Source organism: Filicampus tigris, chromosome 10, assembly GCF_054856515.1.
Source record: "Filicampus tigris isolate MCC_2025a chromosome 10, RoL_Ftig_1.0, whole genome shotgun sequence".
Lineage (NCBI taxonomy): Eukaryota > Metazoa > Chordata > Actinopteri > Syngnathiformes > Syngnathidae > Filicampus > Filicampus tigris.
Genome location: NC_141226.1, coordinates 4795562 through 4816915, shown reverse-complemented (window position 1 = coordinate 4816915; position 21354 = coordinate 4795562). Strand labels below are relative to the sequence as shown.

At 40.3% G+C, this 21354-nt stretch overlaps 1 protein-coding gene across 3 annotated transcripts in view; it reads right to left on the bottom strand.

Annotated features, from left to right (window-relative positions):
* LOC147140430 (uncharacterized) overlaps window positions 1-21354 on the bottom strand; it is a 49314-nt gene that overhangs the window by 6207 nt on the left and 21753 nt on the right. The window contains exons 2-3 of one of the 3 annotated variants that reach the window (XM_086042560.1): window positions 17168-17367; window positions 5993-6079 (exon numbers count right to left, since the gene is read on the bottom strand). In XM_086042560.1, coding sequence (XP_085898686.1) covers window positions 5993-6079; window positions 17168-17357 — 277 coding nt within the window. In that variant the 5' untranslated portion in view covers window positions 17358-17367. Of the gene's footprint in view, window positions 1-694; window positions 835-2188; window positions 2236-5992; window positions 6080-17167; window positions 17368-21354 lie in introns of those variants that run through there. The other 2 variants (XM_086042561.1, XM_086042562.1) reach the window with 2 other exon arrangements.

The following is a 21354-nucleotide window of genomic DNA, read 5'->3' as shown; positions in this document are numbered from 1 at the left end:
TATCACATCTGTGAAATAAGGGAATATCATCAGAGCCGGGCAGTCTGTCCTGGTGTCGGAACGGTCCGTCCTTCTGTCCAGGAAGGACACCCATATTTTGGTGCGGAGGAAAAAAAGCAGGGGACTAAGCAAGGACAGAAGTGGATTTTAACCCGGCCCGCTAATTGGGCCTCATGCGTGTTAAGTGGTCGCGAGGTGGCCAAAGTTCATCTCATCCTACTCGGCGAAAGGCTTCTTTAGGTTTCTTTCTACTCCCGCGTCGGCGCGCGCAATAACTGCTACATTGCATCACGTAACCGACGCATTGTGCTGTGAGACATGTTGCCAGCAGGTCTGCAGCACATGCCGCAGACACGTCAGAAATTGTTTCTGTAATAACACGCATTCTCTCTCGTGATCGGTCCGTTATCTCACATGTTGCGATGACGTACAGTTTCCCCCGGCTCAGCCCGGCAATTTATTTCTTGCCACGGGGGAGAGGATCCACCACGCACTTTCTTGCTGCTGTGAAGAAAACTAGTTTGGCAGCGGTGTGGGTGTTATGTCACATATGTGTGTGTAAAGAAGATACACACGCACGTACCACCTTCGCTGCCACCTTCCAGATCGTTTTCGCAATACAGTTAAATTAAAGTCGCCTGAAATGGGCAAACGCTTCAAACGCACCAATAGTTACCCAAATGCGCGTACTTACTTGTTCGTAATCCTCAAAAGTTGTTCTACCTTTTCCGGAGGCCGTGGTATGGCGGGTTACAATTCAAGATCGAGTTCATGCATTTCATCTAGCATCTTCCCTACTAAAACAAATGACACGGCAGGATAGTGTTTCGTTGCGTTTTTATTGAAGTTGAATAACCTCGCTCTAATTCACCTCTCTCTGTCTTTGTTCTTTGCTCCGGAAATGAGCGGTAGCAAATAACTCAAAAAGGAACAAATACTTAAGCAGGATAAAAATAAATATATACTCACAACATAATATTGCAAAATGTTAGAAAAATAATCAATGCAAAATAATATATTTAATCCCATAATTAATATACAAAAATGAAAATATCAATTGGCAACTAAATCATATGTTCCCCTTGCATCGGGAACCCCGGCGGGAACGCTGTATACTGCACACGTTCGGTCTGCACAGAGGGCAGAAGAAAGGGAAGAAGAATGAGATGAAGAAGAAGGAGCGCTGCCGTTTGACCGCGGGAAATTTGAAACCTGAATGTCGCAGCCGCTTCATTCGTGCACATCGGAGAGGGAGAGCTTTGCTTGGTAGAAGGCGGTGACTGGCAAAAAAAAAAGAAAAAGAAAAAGGTTTCGACATCGCAATCAGTAACTGCGCACAGTTGGGTAATTACTAGTGCCGCATTTGAAGCGTATCCACAGCAGGTTTGGATATTAAATTAGCCAGCTAATGAGCTTTAAATAAACCTCTGCCGTTAGTATATCTCCCGAGGCACGTCATGCACAGATTCTTTTTTTTGGGGGGGCGGTTGAGGGCAGACGGAACTGCTTTAAAAGGACGAGTACGGATGGGGCGATCATTTTTATGAATAAGGACGGAGGGACAAGGCCGGAAGGGTATCCAGGTCACGGACGGAGGACGGACCGGCAAAAAAGGGTCAAGTGCCCAGCTCTGCATATTATATGATGATGTTTTTTTTGTTTGTTTGTATAATAAGTATTGTCCATTTTTTTCTCATTTTTAAATAACTGTATACCTACTTTTACATCACTCTGTATATCAATAAATACAGCCACAAGTGTTAATTATAACTGCAGCAAAGCATGCTGGGAATGCGACTTTTCTAAAGGCTCGTTATTAAGCCTTGATAACACAAAAACTACTAATCCTGTTGAAAAGGCCAAAAAGTGATTTATGCTTTAAGAGAAATATGTTAATCTTTTTTATTTAGGTGTTTTAAACATTGACTAACTTCCATGCACTTGTCTAATGCTCTTGCGTGGGTTTAGTTTGCGTACTTTGCGCATGCACCGTGGTATGTGACGCAGTCAGAATCTAAGGCTAGCTAGCGTGTGTTGGTGCACACTAGTGTGATGTGGTTCAACAGAGTGCGTCATTGGCCAGTAAGCATTGTCAACGTAATTGAAGTGCATACAAACACATTATTAGGATTAGCCATAATTTGTTTTCACCACAATATTTTGTTTTGCGTGACGTTCTGTAACGTACCTGTTGCTGTGTTGATGGTGAAGTTAGTGTCAGTCCACTAAGTAGCGTACCGGAAGTGGTATGAATTGTTTTCAAATAAGAGCTCAATCAGGAAGTACCATATTAGCTGCTGAAAGTTGTTGACTTCACAGCATTTGATAAGTCTACCTTGATAAATGTGATGTGCCTCATCCCATGTCATCTTCACTTGCCTATTGATCCCTTCTTGTCCATTTCAACCATGTTCTCATACTTCAAATAAACACTGATTGTTATCTTGTAAGCACATTCTGTTGTAGAATTTTGAATTTTGATCAAATACAATACAAATACAACATAAAAATCCATGTAGGAGGGAATTGTAAACTATTTGATACTATTTTTTATTTATTGTATTGTTTGTAAAGTGCTTTGTGACAGCTCTAGCTGTTATGAAATGCGCTATATAAATACAATGGTATTGTATTGTATTGTATTGTATTGATCACGAATGAGGATAAGTTACGCAACTTCATTAAAAGGTGAAAATAAATGGGCTAGTCTGAGCCATGAAACTCCAGTAATCATCTTGACAAAATGTTTAAAATGCATAAATTCAGACTAATTAATCTGGAAGTGGATTTTTATGGGTTTGCAGCACTACTGTGTTTTCTCATCTTTTCCACCTTTTTACCTGGTTGTATTTCCAAACCTCAGTATGCTTTGCACTATTTATAATGGTTCAGAATCCCAGAGTGGGACTGAACATTGGCCCTCAATTAATAACATGCGTATGTACCAATTTGTGCGCAAAACCTGTGTATGCATGTAATGTGTCATTCACCAATATCTTCGTAGTAGAATTTGGGGGTATTCTGCCGAACAATTTAGAACATCCTCAGACCATGCGTATGCACAAATAATGAAAGATCAGCTTCTGAAAAAATGTCAACGCATAATTTACGTAAGATGCACAACTATGGTCGTTTATAGAAACACTACTAATCATTGTAACTGTAATAACTTAAATTGAGATTTGCTAATGAGTTGATTAATGTTCTAAATAACTGTGAAAGACACTTGACATCACTTTTACCCTCTTGCTGCTCAATTACTTGTAAGTGCTTCCTGTACTGTCCTGTGTGTGTCCTGTGTGTGACTCCACCGCTATGTGTCCGCATTTGTCACTCGAATGACAGCAGTACACCGACTGGCCGTGCAGTGAACCGCTCGCATTTCCTGGTTCAAAAACAAAACAGCAATTCCTGACATTTACAGTTGATATTTAATATACGTTTTTAAATGTGCAGAATTTAATGCCATCTAGTGGTGAGCTAATAGAATGCAACGACCTAAGATCAAGTGCGTGCATTTTGAAGCACGTGCACTACGTCGCAAGCCTACCACCAATGTCAAAATGTCATCACAAACAACTTCTAGTACTCTCTCAAGAGACAAAGATAGTGCATTGCATTTTGTTACACATGCTGATTTGGAGGAACTACGTTCGCCAAGTTTGTCTCCTTCACGTACCCGTAGCAGAAAGATTGCGTCAAAACGTGGCAGCCTCCTGTAGGGCAGGTCTGCCCTATGTAATATAATTAGCAATTGCTAGACCTAAGATCATATCAAAAAATGTACGTTGATGTGATTTTATTGCGTATTATTGAAATTAATAGTGTTTTTTTTTTCAAATGGATGAGCATTGAAAAATCTAAACATTCGACACACTGTCTCTTTAAGAAATAAACAATAAACATTGACCACATTAAATGTTGGCAGGTTCTGTGTTTCAGCAAGCTTTCCAAAGATACAAACCTTTTGAAAATAGGACAAAGATTGAGAAAGTAAAAAAAGTTTCATTTTTTTAATTTTTAATCTCGCAACTTTAAACCTTTGCACATTGGCTGAGATGTGTCAAATGGACACCCTTTTTTGGGGGAATATGAGCGCTCTTATCTGAATTAGTGCACTGCAGGCACGCACTGTCAATAAGTGGAAAGAAAATAGGCAGGTACGCACGACTAGTGAATCCGACGGTGATTTTGCATATATGCCCAACTTGTGCACAGATTAGTAAATGATAGGGATGTCACGATATCCAAATGTCACAATAGGATAATAACACGATATGAACCTCACGATACGATAATCATCACATTATTATGGGGAGGTTGGCGATGTATAAAAAGCTCACGATACCGTATAAAAGCTCACGATATTGTAAAAAATAAAGAAGCTCATCACAATATTCTGTTTTTGTAAATAATAACAGTATTCACAAAGAAATAGGCTTGGCCAGTCATGCGCTCCTATTGGCGCGGGGTCTTAAGGCCTAGATAGACCAAAAAGACGCTGGCCAACAGTGACAGACGCTTAGCCCCTGTGGCGTTCGGCCGGCTGACGGCACGTCACGCTGGAAAAATACACCGCAACGACAGACGGCGACGCTGACCATTAAAGTACCTTCTGCGCATGCATAAGATGTAATACCCTTCCATACCATCGGCGGCAGTAGTCACCATTTCTCATGGTTAGAAAAATCAAACCGGAAAGCTGCTGGCCGGGGGCGGATTATAAAAACGTAAACAATGCATTCAGCTATATTCTTCGCTCACAATGAACTTCAACGCGAAGTAAACAATCACATCCTTGACACGGTATTGTGAAATACTTACATTGTCAACCCTCGCTCTTGTACTTGTAAGAAGATTAAGGCAGCGGGGGCGTGCTCACTGTTTTTCCGCATTTGTCACTTCCCGTTGGTGCTCCGAGCGCTGATTTGCTAGCTAACAGCCAATCAGAGTGACCAAATGTCACGACTGGCGACGCCGATTGAACATGCGTAACCGATCCCAAGACGCTTACAGACGAGTTACAACACTACGACGGTGGCCACTACACCAAAGAGACGGCGCATTCAGATGCCACGACGCTTCACGACCTCCGACGTCGGCTTGGTCTATCAGGGCCTTTAAACATACATGTAGGTGGCATCAAGTTAAACTGCACTAATAACTAACCACTAGAGGGTGCTGGAACTGCACAAATGGAAAACAACTTGGGCTTTTAAGCAAGATTTGCTGCTAGTAATATCATGACATTTTAACATCGCGATATCACAATATTGCAGATATTGTGACATCCCTAGTAAATGAGGGCCATTGATCTGTGAGTTGAAGAGACACGGGTATGCCATGTCGGGGCACAGCTTTGAGCAAAGAGGAAATGATGTCACACCGTCCTTGCGTCTTTAATTATGGGGCACATAAAGGTATCTAAGTTTGAAAAGAAATAATAATAATGATAATAATAATAATAATAATAAAAATGATAATAATAACATTATGCATGAAAATATTGCAATCTCTAAAAAAATTAAATGTGTTAGAAAAATACTGAACCATGACTCATGTATTGAATCGAAACGAACCGAACCTTGAATTTTGTGTATCGTTGCTTCCCTAGTCTCGACGTCTTCATAACAACAACACACCCACTGGAGACGTAAATTAGTTAACCCTACATCGAAGAACTGAAGAAGTCTTTTCAATTAAAAGTGAAACGTCTTCAACAACCAAGAAGACTCCAGTTGCCTCGATTCAACTTTTGCAGATTACCCTTACCTGGATGACTGCGAATCAATTCCTTGCACTGTAAAGGGTTACTTACGTATGTATGAATGGACAGTGAATCCATCCTGTACAATTATCAACAGGTTTCGTCACACAAACAATAAAAAGCAAGTCGTAATTCCATTGATCTATAAGCTAAAATTCTGCAAATTTGAGTTAAAAAAAAGCATTAGACACTAAATAGATTATTTTTGCATCAAGAAACTCTTACCAGACAGGTAGTCGGAAGTGAATGCTGGCTGCCCAGGTGGGTCTTGGCGTCCACCTGGTAACATCACTGATGAAGTCATCCCAAGTCCTGTCATTGAAAAACAAATTGCATCATCAAAAATGATACAGCACACAATTCCCCTCCAGGCAACTGACTTGACCAACTATGGAGGCCATCAGGGGCAACAGTTTCCTACAGGCATTTACTCACTGGAATCATTGTGGAGAAGGGAAACATGGTTGTCATGCTCATCCCCTTTTTATCCCTCTTGTTGAACTCATCCCCTGACAAGATCTAAACATGAGGATTGTCTGTCACTTGCTCCTTGCACATCAAACATTTTTCAAAATTGGATGCAACAGCCAGTAAGTGTCTCTCCCTCGTGCGAGTATTTGTGCGTCTTTGACAATGACGCATGCCGACAAAACATGTCGCTAAAGGGTCTATCGCCATGGTTACACCAGAAGAGGACGACAGCATCTGCGGCTCCTTCGGCCACACTTGCTCTTGGCGGTAGTGTCTCAGAACATCACGTTTGTGTGTGTCATTGAAGGACATACGAGTGACACTCACACTTTCACACAAATGGTAACGTAATACAATTATGAGCATATTGCTGCTCAACACGCAAACCTCATATCTGCAGGATTGCAGGCTGATTGACCGATTTCGGGTAGGATGATGGGTTATTGAAGGGAAGACTGCTTATATTCAAAATTGTTAAATTAATATACAGTGGTTGTATAGTCTAAAAACAATGTCATAGTCAGGGGTGTATGTAACAATTTTGGTCCGGTTCTCAAAGGAGCACCAAAGGTTGTTGATTGGTGTTCATTTTTTTCCTCACCCGCGACCTCATCGGCAGTGCCGATTCTAGGATTTGTTTTTACTAATAATAATGAGTGCCTTTTTAACTGGTGTGGCCTGTAGCAATAGCTTGAAAGGTGTTCTTTAGATGTATTCTCATTGTATAACTTAATGCAGCCCTTTCCTAATAAAACAGAGCTAACAAAATAAACATGACGGGGAAAAGGTTCCTGGTGGGAACAAACTCATAACAAATGGAAGGCGCAATAATTTCTATTTTAAAAAGCTACTCGCTCATGACACTCAAATGGATTTACAATAAAGGATTTATTTGGCCTTCAGCGAACTGTGAACAGCTGCTAGTGCTTACACAGCTCTCAAGAATAGAAAATGATGTCTCACTAAAAGCTTAAAAAATAAGACAGAAAGACTTTATATTTTCTTTTCAAATTTCATATTGATAACGATCTGGATGAATATACCAAAGAACTTCATACTATACTTGATACTTTGGGTCTGTCACAAAATGTTAAAAGCTCAAAAAATACTGAAGGTCACGCTCTTTTGGTTACGGTCACATTCACGTCATTATCTCTAAAGCTGTTGACATTTCATCTGTTGATGTTAAAAATCTGGCTATTTCAGCTCATTTCAGTGTATTCTTTGAACTCCAAATAATTCCAAAAATTCAGGCAACAACTGTGCTTATTACACAAAGATGTACAGACGAGAACACAAGCAATGTTTATGAAAATCATGGCTGTGTCTCCAACTGTGACTGTTGATAAACTTTTGGATAAATTCAAATGGTAAATCTCAAAGCTCCTGGATGCTGTTGCTCCTATTAAAACTAAGACCATTTCACGTCGACCTAAAACATCTTGGAGGTACACCATGAATGTAATGACTTTGAATGGTAAGTGGAGAAAAACTAAATCCCCAAGTTCATTTTGATCTGTACAGACAATGTTTTGGACATTTTAACAAAGAGTTAGTCAAAGCTAGAAAAGAACACTTAGTAAGAACTAGGGTTGCCAACTCCCTGAAAAATAAATAAGGAACCCCTCATCGGCAGGGACGGCCGACCTGACTGCCTTCAACTAGGGATGGGCGTATCGATACTAAAATTTCGATATTCAGATCCAGAGTGCTCAATTTTAAATGTCGGCACTCAAGATAAAGTAGTAATATTTGCAATTAATTCTTATATATAGTATATGTCTATAATTTAGAAGGGTGTTTTGTTATCCAATCAGAATTTTCCTAATGTGGTGCCAAGGGCAACAAGCTTTCTGCTTTGGCAGAAACGTCTTTGACTACTGCAGAGTAAAACAATGACCAAGACATAGTTGAGGCTCAAAATGAGCTCACCTTTCATCAGTTCAGCAGAAAATTAGTTTCACACATTTGTCCACTTACTCTTCATAAAAGAGAAAATAATGTAAATACATTTTTACAGTTTTTTTTTACTATATTTACAGTTAAAGTGTAGTATATCGACTGCCTGTAAAGTAAAACTTATGCATATCTGTTTGAACTTGTAACAACATCTATTATTCATCAATTTATTACTTAAATGTATATATAAATATATATATAAATGTATACTAAAATGTATATATATATTTATATATATATATATATATATATATATATATATATATATATATATATATATATATATATATATATATATATATATATATCCTTCCATTATCTGTACCGCTTATCCTCACAAGGGTCGCGGGGCGTGCTGGAGCCTATCCCAGCTGTCTTTGGGCAGTAGGCGGGGGACACCCTGAATTGGTTGCCAGCCAATCGCAGGGCACACAGAGACAAACATCCGCACTCACAATCACACCTAGGGGCAATTTAGAGAGTCCAATCAACTTACCATGCATGTTTTTGGAATGTGGGAGGAAACCGGAGTACCCGGAGAAAACCCACGCAGGCACGGGGAGAACATGCAAACTCCACACAGGCAGGCCGGAGGGAGGATCGAACCCACGACCTCTGAACTGTGAGGCGGGCATGCTAACCAGTCGACCACCGTGCCGCCATATATATATATATATATATATATATATATATATATATATATAAATATTTACAATAACTCATTCATTCCATCTGCCACAACCATTCTGAACACTTTGAAATAGATCATTGATGGCATGTTTTTTGCATGTGTCTTATTGAGTGTGTTTGTGTGCCCCGTCAAAGAGGAATTTCTGTCACCAGTGGGACGGACAATAAAGTATTCTAATCTGTTCTATTTTATTTTATTCTATTTTATTGTATTGTATTGTATTCTGTTGCATTCTATTCTATTCTATCCTATTCTATTCTGTATTATCTATCTATTTAACATACTTGCCAATCAATTGTACTTGTTTATTCCACCCCAAAATTATTTTATGTTGTTTGTCCATACAATGCTGACATTCATTACACATTCCCATATTAACCTTGATCAGAGGGTTAAAAAAAAATTATTCTTTACAAACCATATCTATCTCTGGCGTTGCCTAGTGGACAACAAATTTGCCATGCTACATAGGCAATCAACATTACCTCGACCAATAAGATAAGGGGATTATGTATCCTGATACGCACGAATGTGCTGTCAGCTCATTGGTCACAGAGCAGGGGAGGGCCTAGGACCGTTACTGTAAATTGTCATAGAAACGAAACTGCCGTTCATGAATTCCATCGTCATTTTACTAACTATTTTCGACTCTCATGATATTACGGGACAAAGTGCGTCCCTTTACAACTCAATACAGGACACAAACTTATATTCCTTAATACGGGACGATTCGGTTTTTCAAGGGACGGTTGGCCACCCTAGTAAGAACCTAAACAATACTCTCTTTGCTGTGATCGACAAGCTCACAAATGCCCCAAATCCAATTGTGCCAAAACTCCTCTCAACATATAAACGCAATGAATTTGCCTGCTAGTTTAGAGAAAAAGTACAATCCATCAGGTCTATCACTGTCACAAACTCGCAAAATTACAAAAATAATGCAGCACTTAAAAGAATAATTCACTTGTCACGACAGAATCTGCTACAGTTGATCAGATTTAGTTCAGCAGAGACCGTGTGGTGTGGAGCAGGGCCAAGCACAGTGGTGTAGTTTTGTGTTGTTTGGGGCTAATAGAAAAGTGGCATACGAATCCCTTCACCTGTCCCAAAAACTGAAACAAAAAGGAAGTCCAGTCAAATGTGTGCCAGAACAACAACAGACCAAATTTCTTCTCAGCCAGTTTCCATACTTTATGCAACATGTTTTACATTTGGCGCACAGTCTTTGCTCCATGCTTCAATCTGGTATTTTTTCATATATATTAAATACACTCAGTGCATCATCGGTGTGTTAGGAATTACGGCACTGAGAAACAGTCCATATCACACAAGACAGAACAGGTAAAAAGGCAAAAAAAAAAAAAAGACGGCCAGAGCGTAATCAGCTAAAGACATGGAACACACACCGAATGTGGGGGCAGCACAGCTAGGATCTAGTCAGGCCTCTGTGGACTGCAGTCATTCTCCAGGCTCAAGGTCAAACTCCTTTTAAACCAAACTGCATTTCTGCCTCACTAAACTGAAAGCTCTCCCTACATTTCTCATCCAAGTAAAACCTCCAAAGTGGGGTACCACTCCAAAAATAGATGCCTATAACGGGTGGGAGTGGTTTTAAATCAACATCATGTACTGCAATATTTCATAAGATGCAAAGCTGACCTTTTCCTGTTTAGTTTATAGTGCAGGTACACATTTGGAGAGTAATACTCAAAGGCAAGCCAGTTTTTGTGACTCAGAGCAAATACAAGAGGTCTGCTCTGTCACACAAAGAGTCGTTGTACAGAATTACCGGTAAGTCATTTTGCAGATATTATTCTGTTATGTGCTACTATAAACATTGCTAGGGGAGCTAATAATTGTTCTGCAATATGTAGCGATGACATCAAATGGCATGATTATGACCAACTGGTAGTGTTGTAATAATGTTTAATCAACACTGATTTCATCAGCAACACTGTTTCAAAAGCCAACCAATAATAATAGAGTCAGACATAAACCGAAACCCAAGTCACATCAGAGCAGAATAGAAAAGTAAATCAAATCTGATTTGAAATCCCAGCTTGATGCTTATTGCTGGTCCAAAAAATGAATATGTTCAGAGAAAAGGCGCAAACATAGGGGGCACTATTTTCACGCTAGAGAGACTATGTCTCCCGGCTGGCCTGGAAATGCCTTGGAAATCACATTGAAGAGCTGGACAAAGTGGCCAAGGAGAGGGAAGTCTGGGCTTCCCAGCTGAAGCTGGGGCTTTATGCCCCTGTCAGGGTCACCCGCAAACAGGTCCTAGGTGAGGGTCCAGACAAAGCATGGCACAAAAGACCCCTTATGAGTACAATTTATGGATCTTGTTTTCCCTTGCCCGGATGCGGGTCACTGGGGCTCCCCTCTGGAGCCAGGTCTGGCAGTGGGGTTCGTTGGTGAGCGCCTAGTGGTCAGGCCTTCATGTGTACCACAACGTATTTTTGACGCAGATTTCAAAAATGTATTTACTTTTTTCTAGCACATCAGGTTTTTGAGGTATTTTTATTTTTTGTTTTTAAGTTTGACCTATAAAAGCAATACAAATTGTACCATACGTTGCAATTTATTGCCACGACGTTTCCCCTAACCACTTGTTGCTGAACCTAACCCTTCATTAATACAAAATATATTATGTTACGTATTATCCATCCATCCATTATCTATACTATACCGCTTATCCTCATAAGGGTCATAACCTTTGGGGGAGTGCTGGAGCCTATCCCAGCAGTCTTCGGGCAGTAGGCGTTGGACACCCCGAATTGGTTGCCAGCCAACCGCAGGGCACACAGAGACAAACAACCGCACTCACAATCACACCTAGGGGCAATTTAGAGAGTCCAATTAACCTACCATGCATGTTCTTGGAATGTGGGAGGAAGCCGGAGTACCCGGAGAAAACCCACACAGGCACGGGGAGAACATGCAAACTCCACAGAGGGAGGCCGGGGCCGGGATCGAACCCACGACCTCTGAACTGTGAGACGGACGTGCTAACCTGTCGATCACCGTGCCGCCGTTATGTATTATTATAATTATTATTATTACTATTATTATGAAAAGCTGATGTGCAAGAGAAAAAAGAGAACACATTCGGAATAAGTGCAAAAAAATGCATCTAGAAAAGTTTACTTCATCTCTGATTAAAACGTTTAGAAAAAAAATGTTGACCAGTGTTATCATTTAGAAACACACTTTAATTATTAGTAGTAATAGTATTTTCGTGTGTGTTCATCATTACCACTTGTATTATGCAGTGGGAGGAACGGTTCCACGGCGATGGTGTAAAATGGTGTAGAGAAAATAAATCAGCATTTTTATCTGCAGTTTTAATACAGTTATGCCGTAGAACACGATGCTGTATTCTAAGTACAGTGTAGTGTTCACTTTTCGTGAGTTATACCTTCCAAAACCCCTGTAATAAGTGAATTTCTGAGAAGTTGGATTTGGAGATATATATTGTCATCAATATTATCGTCAACATTACTTTCACGATGTGCAATTTTACATGATTGAGTATCTATACTCTCGAAGCGTGCAAAGACGGCAAAGGAGGAGGAAGTGAAAAACCCTCACTCTGTGAATCAGCGGGCATGATTCAGTCATGTGACTCTGTGATAGCAACAGAGGGAACGCACCATCTCAGCGACCAAGTCCATGTCCCTAGCCCGGAAATGATTCGGGGTTGACAAGACTGACTTCAGTCAGAAAAACATTGTTAGATGTGCCAAAACGGTCCCTGTGAACACTAATTCCCCGACAAATCTTTTCCACAACTAACCATATAGATTACGAGGAAAACCTTGCGACTCCACAAGCACTCTAACACAAACTTAGAAAAGCCTCGCCCAACTATCTTATGTCTTATAAAATTGTCCTCTAACATTAAATTTACGTGTGAGGTATGTGGATTGATGAAAGGTTCCGTAATGAGTCAGGGCCAACGATCTCAAATATCACGTTTGCAATATTTCCAACTAAAAATCTTCATGTTGTGTGAGGAACGTGATTACTCTCAATTCATTTGATTCTATAAACTGTGATGTGAACGTCATGTTGTCAATCAAACAAGTGCCCTGTGCTGTCACAAGGAAGTGACAGCAAATAAATAAAATATGGCCTACCCAAATATAAAAGTGGGTTCCCAAGACGGCAAGAAGTAGTTTCCAAAGTCAAGTCCTTTCTTGACGACATTGCTATTTTACAATGCTCCACCTCCAGTCAGTTTGTTTTTGTTTTTTTAACATTGACGTATGTCCGGAAGTGTGTTTCTTCTTAATTTTTGAGAGATCGTGTGTGATCAAACAAGATTGTGGATGAGAATCTTAATATGTGTTGTGCTCTGTGTTGAGATTAGCGTACACTATACACAATATGGTCAAAAAAGCCCTATTTTTATGTTCGTGTGTATATGACAAATACCGTAAACAATCTTTTGAGATTTTAAAAGTTCTTATGTGTGTATCAGATGTAAACAGAAGCTCTGGTGGGATACAGCTTTTTCTGTTGCTGGTCCCAAACTAAGGAAATGCCTCCTTGTCAGAGGTGTCAAGTAACAAAGTAAAAATACTTTGTTACTTTACTTAAGTAGAAATTTTGGGTATCTATACTTTAGTGAAGTAGTTCTTTTTCAGTTTACTTTATAATTCTACTCCTTATATTTTTAAGAAAATATTTCTACTCCTTACACCACAAAAAACCCTCGTTACTATTTCATTTCGGTTTGTGTTCATTCCAGCTGATCATTGTTCAAAATACCAATGTGGGTAAATCACGCTACGATTGATCGAGTGATTCTCACGACACCGCCCTACCTTCAAAGGTAGAAAGACGCAACGGCGCTCCCGGCTCTAGTGTCAGTTAAAGTATTTGCCTTGTAGGCATACTAAATGTGATCATTTTTAATGGGTATAATGCAGCTGAAACACGTGGCCTTTAACGTAACATTTTAATATAACATTATATTAATTATGGCTTTTTTAAAAATGTTGTTGTTTTTTTTTTTTTTGCATAATATGCCCCAGTGATACAGCCCAAGCTTTAAAAGTCAATTTAAACATTTTGGGGTGGGTTGGATTCCTCTGATTATTATTTGATGAACACAAGATTAATCAGAAAACCGATGAGCAGGGCCACATGGAACATGACTTGACTTCCGCTTCAATGCGGTTTTTTTTCTCCTTGCATTACTTTTACTTCTATACTTTAAGTAGTTTTAAAGCACTACTTTTACACTTTTACTTAAGTAAAAAGCTGGTGTTGATACTTCAACTTCTACTAAAGTCTTTGTAAATCCCAATATCTATACTTTTACTTGAGTAATACATGTGAATACTTTTGACAACTCTGCTGACACATATCAAGCTCCCTCACTGTCCATTTTTAGAACATGTCTTAAAATCTATTTTTATTCCTTGGCTTTATACACACCATGAGGCTCTGGTTTTATTGTTTTTTATTTTTTTTATGTTAAATCATACTTTATGTTCAACTTTTACTTATGTACAGCACTTTGTTTCAGCTGTGTTTTTTTTAAGCTATAAATAACATTTTGTTGAGTTGAGTGATCATGTAAAATAAGACACAAGACTCATTGGTAGAGGATGTGCAAGACTCCTGTGGTAAAAAGCTTTACTTACAGTACATCACATCGTAGTCACCTTAACATATCTGCTGGAATCATCACATTTAGAGAGCCATCTTAGTTATGGGTTCTGACAGCTTAGGACAAGGTTTGTGTATAGCTGCGTGTGTAGAGTTGTGTGTGAGTGGGTGCATAATAGGACCAAACACCGACAGCTTGAAATGTGAGGGTGCTGATGTTGAAGCTCCACTATACTGCAGTCACATGTGATAGTAGTGTATAATGCACACAGTTAAAACTACACACACATCCATATATGTAGGTAAACACAGAGGAGAGATTAACAGCAAATGTTGCTACTTCATATCTTAATTAAGGCAATTGAGGCGACAGACGATCCTGCGGGCTGACAAATATCAACCAATGTCATGTCATGTCATCTTCCAAACCGCTTATCCTATACAGGGTCGCGGGGAATTGCTGGAGCCTATCCCAGCCGTCAATGGGCGAAGGCAGACTACACCCCGAACTGGTCGCCAGCCAGTCGCAGGGCACACATAGACACTGTCACTGAGCGGGAATCGATCCCACGCTGCCCGCACACAACTCAGGCGTGTGTACCACTACACTATCAGTGGACTATCAACCAATAAAATAATTGGTGGAAAATTCTTTGTAGTAATAGGTAGTATACACAGTACACCGAGTATACTAGAGAAATGTACTACGATTAGTGAACCACCGCTATGCTTTTTTTCAGGGCCGACACGATACCGATTATTAATAATTAAGTAGGCTAATAATCGATCTTTGAAGCCAATATTCATTTGTGTAAAAAAGGGGTTAAATAGTGTCAAAGGTTTGAAAAATAAAATCTCCCAACACTTGACTTAGTTTAAATGCCTTTAAGCACGTGTTTACTAAACAGCTTTTGTGATTTACATGTTAACGTTTTTTTAGATAACAAAGTCAACTTTGTTTTAAAAGTCTAAAGTGTTAGTTTAGTGTATAGTTAATTGAAACCTTCTTAAAGTTAACTGCAGTAAATAGTTTTTTAAAGTTCAAAAACAGAAAAGTGCATCCTCAATGCAGCTACGATCCAGAAAAATAAACTACTAATCAACACGTCTGTGTCTTCTCTCCGTTGCTTTTTGTGGGTGTTCCGTCATTCTTGTGTGTCCCATATGCTGCGGCCGTCTTCAGTGGAAGCAGAAAAAGTTGGGGTTTTTTTGCTCTAAATGTTCCCAAGACCGGACTTTTAGTTGCAGTACTTTTTTGACGTCAATGTTTGCATTATATACAGCACTTTCTATGGAGCGGTGGTTGTTTTAAAGTGCTCTATAAATAGAGTTGAGTTGAGTTAAGCTTTCCGTGGAATTTGGCTTCAACACACAGACACACACCCACACTGGCATTCACTCACTTCTTACTTTTATGATCATTTCCTTATCAATACTAGAAGCAACTGTACTTCTCTGTGCCATGTGGTTCACGTAGCTAATTACTTCTGCATTGTGACAACAGTGGAGCGGTTAGCTTTAGCCTCAAGGCAAGGCTGTGGCGAGCGGAACTGCCCCCATGTGTTTTAATGACATAAAAGAGTTCATTGTTGTGAGTTGCAGTAGACTGAGATTTTAAAATTTCGGCAAAACCTTACCTTCATCTGCTCACTTGACGTCTCCAGAGCAAACATGCAGCTTTACTGATGATTGGCTGTTACCCACTGCACGAAGAACCAATCAGATGGTGATGTGTGCGTGCAGGCTATTTTATGTTAGCAAATTGCGGATGAGTCGGGGGCAACTCCGTGCGTGGAAGCACCCAGATGGGTGCAACACTGCCCCAAACACGCTAGACTAGACTTGCACTGGCAGGAAAATGAAGTTACACCCGTTTTTATGTCGCGCACATGGGCGCCAGTCTAAATAATCTTTGGGGGAAGTGTGTCATCAAGGTACTGTGCACACAGTAGAGAGCAACAAAACCACTGGACAGAAAATCAGAATGACAGTTTCCTCAAAATTCCCAATGACATCCCACAACACACGGTGAGACATTTGGCGAAGCCTCACGATCATGTTTAACCTCCGGCTGTATGTGACATTTTACAGAGAAACCGAACTAGGATTTTCAGTCAACATTAAGTAAACAAACAGCGGTTGCAAAATCTGTCTTGGAAACATATACCAGCAACACCATCCATCCATCCATTATCTGTACCGCTTCTCCTCACAAGGGTCGCAGGGCGTGCTGGAGCCTATCCCAGCTGTCTTTGGGCAGTAGGCGGGGGACACCCTGAACTGGTTGCCAGCCAATCGCAGGGCACACAGAGACAAACATCCGCACTCACAATCACACCTAGGGGCAATTTAGAGTATCCAATCAACTTACCATGCATGTTTTTGGAATGTGGGAGGAAACCGGAGTGCCCGGAGAAAACCCACGCAGGCACGGGGAGAACATGCAAACTCCACACAGGGAGGCCGGAGCCGGGATCGAACCCACGACCTCTGAACTGTGAGGCGGACGTGCTAACCAGTCGACCACCGTGCCGCCACCAGCAACACCATCATCTTAAAATTGTGCGTAATGACACACAAAGTAAACAATTTGTTCAATACAAAAATCAACATCTTGAATAAAAACACAATTTCCTGAAGTGTTTGAAGTGACTCACCACTCTTGCCGTCCTTCCCATCCAGTAAAGGTCGGTAGTCACTCTTGGTCATTGTCTCTCCCACCTTGTCATCATAACTCTCTTTCTCCAGCGCACTCATAAAGTCTCTCTTCATCAGAGCCTCTGCAGGGGCTCCACCTGGGACCCCACCTCCACCCCCACCCAGAGCATCACGCAGGCTCAGGTCCATAGTCTTCTAACTGGAGAGATAAAACAGACACACACCATTGTATGTATTACTCAGAATGGCTCTATGTTTAAGCTTCCTCTTCACAAAGTCACTTCACAACCTGTCTGACAGTACATCTATGAATTAATGAATGCCACTTTTTCCGACTAGCAACACATTTTACGTTACGTTTGAATTGGTGACTACAGTCAACGCCTACAGATCAGATTGTTTCCATTAAAAGGGATGAACCCTATCATTCATCTGCCCATGATATCTTCCATTGGAAAATGAGAGCTTCTCCCATCTATCTTTGGGTGAGATGCAGACTACACCCTGAGTTGATTTAATTAAAGGAGAATTGAAACCATGCATGCTGTGTGAAAGTTAATGCACCATTACACTACTAATAGCCGAAGAAGTAATGGAAGAAGTTTTGCTCTTGTGCTGTGTTTTTTTGGTTTTATTTTGCTAAAATACTATAACTGGTGTGCCTGTGCGCTGCAAATATTACTTTGCGTACCAGATTAAAGTCTGTATCAGCATACTAAGTAGGGGTGGGCGGATCGATCCAAATGTCGATATTATCGATACCAAGCAAGTACTTGGATCGAATCGATACTATTGTCCTGGAATCGATACTTTGCTCAAAGCGCCCCCCCTCTCTCTCTCACCCAGCGCCTCCTGCTACTCTCTGAGTCTCTGCCTGAGTGAGTGACTCAGGCACACTTTTAGTCCCTCCCTAGCAGAGAGGGCGACGGGAGAATGAGAGAGCAGCCGGAACCTAAAGCAATGGCAGAGCCAAAAAGAAGCGGAGCGCTGCGTGGATTTTTTTTTAAAACAAAAGAAAAGGACAGTGCCAAGTGTGATTTGTGTAATAAAATGCTCCGCTATTGTGGTAACACCACGAATTTAAACAAACATATGAAAAAAGCTCACCCTGCCGACTGAAAATGAAATCACAGTTGCTCAGAGCTCAGGTAACAACCAATCACAACTCACCTGTTTTCTTAAACTGAACTTGGTCGTTTTTTGAGCCCTCAGGGCATCTGTGATGTCATTTTCAGTTGACAGAAGTGATAAAATGGCCGACCCCTGAAATGGCTAGATTTTTCTGCTTGACTCATATTCCACAAACACAATATTAATCAGAATTCCTTGTTTGAACTAGGGGGCCTGTATAGAACATATTCTTGAAAAAAAAAATGTTTGGGTTGACTTCCCGTTCAATTGAAAAAACAAGCATTGGATTCAACTCACACAAACAGCCTCTCAGCCCTTTCAAACACACGCACACACCTACACACGCACGCACACGCGTCCGCGCATGCACACACACACAATCATTTACATTAGTGCTCTTCTGACAGATATGTTTATTTCGCGACTTGCTGCTCAAGCGCCGTTTGGATTTAGAACTGTACAAGAGCAGTCATTTGTACGCACGTCACTTTTTATTGCACTCTGGCAATGACTTCATAGACTAAAAAGATTATTACTCGCTGCTCGAGTGTCTTATAAGGGTCTTTTGTTTATCAAAATTCTGTTGTGGGTATATTTTAATGTTAATTGTGTCAGATAAATGAATGAGAAACAGTTGGTGCAATGCTGAGATTGTCCTGTGCGGCTCTCGATCGCATGGTTCCTGCTGTTACAAAATACATCTGCAAATGGAATATTATTTTGTATTTATTATTTTTCTAAATTGCTGCAATATTGTTTTGTGAGTATATATTTATATTGTGCTTAAGTATTTATTCCTTTTTGATTTGGTTTGGTACGGCGCCGAAGAAGAAACGAGAGAGAGACGTGAATTAGAGCGGGGCTGTTTACGTCTGAATATGAAGACGGAACAAAACACTGTCCTGCCATGTCGGTTCTTTTTAGCAAGGAAGACGCCAGAAGAAATACATAAAGTCAAACCTATATTGGAAAACGCCATACCACGGCCTCCAAAGATAAAGAAGAACAACTTTTAAGCGTTACATTACCAACGCGTACATCGCGACTATCACCGCGGGGCAAGAGAACTCAGCCGTGCATGTGTCAGCTGAGCAACTCATCCTCATCATCAATATTTTGAAGCAGATGTAACGCCTCCTCTACTCTAAAGCTTTTTTAAAAATATACTTGTATAGATCATGGTTACCAGCAGCCTTTATCAATGCAGCCGCTGGTTGCTATGGAAACCTTAATCACGCGATCAAAAAAATTGACAGCGTCATAAGGGGGTTGGATTAATATATATATATATATATATATATATATATATATATATAAAGTATCGGTACCGTATCAATATCGGCCGATACTACCCTGTATTTACTTGGTATCGGATCGATACCAAAATTCCCAGTATTGCCCACCCCTAATACTAAGCATTTTGCTTTTTTTTCCCTACGGAGTGCAGCAGTGGATGGGGAGTGAAGAGCAATGTGTTGCCTGAGTGAAAGGAAGCGGTGCGCTTGTTTTACATACAGCCACTCCCGTTCCACAAACGACAAAAAACTGCTTTCCCTATCTCCCTGTGTTGTCATTAAATTTGCCACTCAGGAAACGTATGCTAATGTAAATCATGCAAATGATAAAGATCAGTAAATACTAAAAAAGGTAGACATTAATAGTCAGAAGTGTGTCACTTTTAAACAGCAATGTTCCCTTTCTTTATAGCAGAAATGTCCAAAGCTCGGCCTGGGGGCCAAATGAAATTTTTTCCCTCTTTGCCTCACGGCAGCCAATCAGCATCGGAACATACGACGTCACACACAAGGGCCCATACAGTCGGTGGGTTTTGTCTGGAGAGCGCAAAATGGAGGAAAAGACTATCGTTGCCATTTGTGGACACCCCGAGCTATATAACATGGCCAGCTACCACTACCAGGACAAGAAAAAAAGAAACCAGGCTTGGAGAACTGTGAGCGAGGCGCTTGGTAGACCTAGCAGGTTTTTATTTTCTTTCTTTTGTTTTTTACAGCTGTTGAACTTACCAAGACGGCAATATCGTTTGCATTAGCACACTTGATTGCCATGTCGAAAAATACTGTCATCTACTACCAAGCGAACCACGTCCCCTCTCCGTTGTGCGCAAATGAGCGGGTGCGGCTAGAATGGCGACACTGAATAAAAAAAGAAAGTTGACAGCGAGGGCCGACAATTTAAAGTGGAAGTCAACACAAACAAATTTTTTTCAAGAATATGTTCTATGCAAGCGCACTAGTTGAAACAAGACATTCTGATAAATATTGCGTTTGTTGAATAAGAGTTAATCCACCCGTTTTTAGCCATCTCCAGGGGCGGCCATTTTGTCACTTCTGTCAACTGACATCACAACTACTCAGAGCTCAGGTAACGACCAATCACGGCTGACCTGTTTTCTGAAACTTTGGACTTTTTTTTCCAGTGAAATACACAACAACTGTGTCTCCCTCATTTGCAAGGAGACTGTTACTTATTTCCCTGCTTTTAGATCTAAAAGTTCAGTGAATTTTTATTTTCAACAATATTCCATGTTTCAAAACTCGATGTATATATTTTTACATATCTATTTCCCTGTTTATGAATTTAAAAGTTCAGAGAACATTTAATCTCCGTTTGTTATTCATGTTAGAAATGTAATTTACGCTGGTGAATACTGTTACTTATTTCCTTGTTTTTAAATCTAAAAGTGCAGTGAACATCTAATTGCCAGTGATATGTCATGTTTCAAATGGACCAAAAACATTTTTAAGAATCTTGAAATGTAAATTAAAAAGTCAAAAATGAAAGGCAGACTGGTTTGCTAAATGTGCTGGGGTTTATCGGTGTTCATGTAAAAAAAGAGTGTCAGGCTAAATGGGTGGCCCCCCGCATTTTCACCTCACCGAATCTGGACCTCTCTTGGAGACCACTGCTTTAGAGCAAAGATGCCGTGACGGTAAAATTGCCTGTACACAGTGTACAATATTCTATTTCTGTACATAAAACCTTGCCTTTGGTAGCATCAGTGGCTGGCTGCACTTTACAGTTAAGGACTAACAAC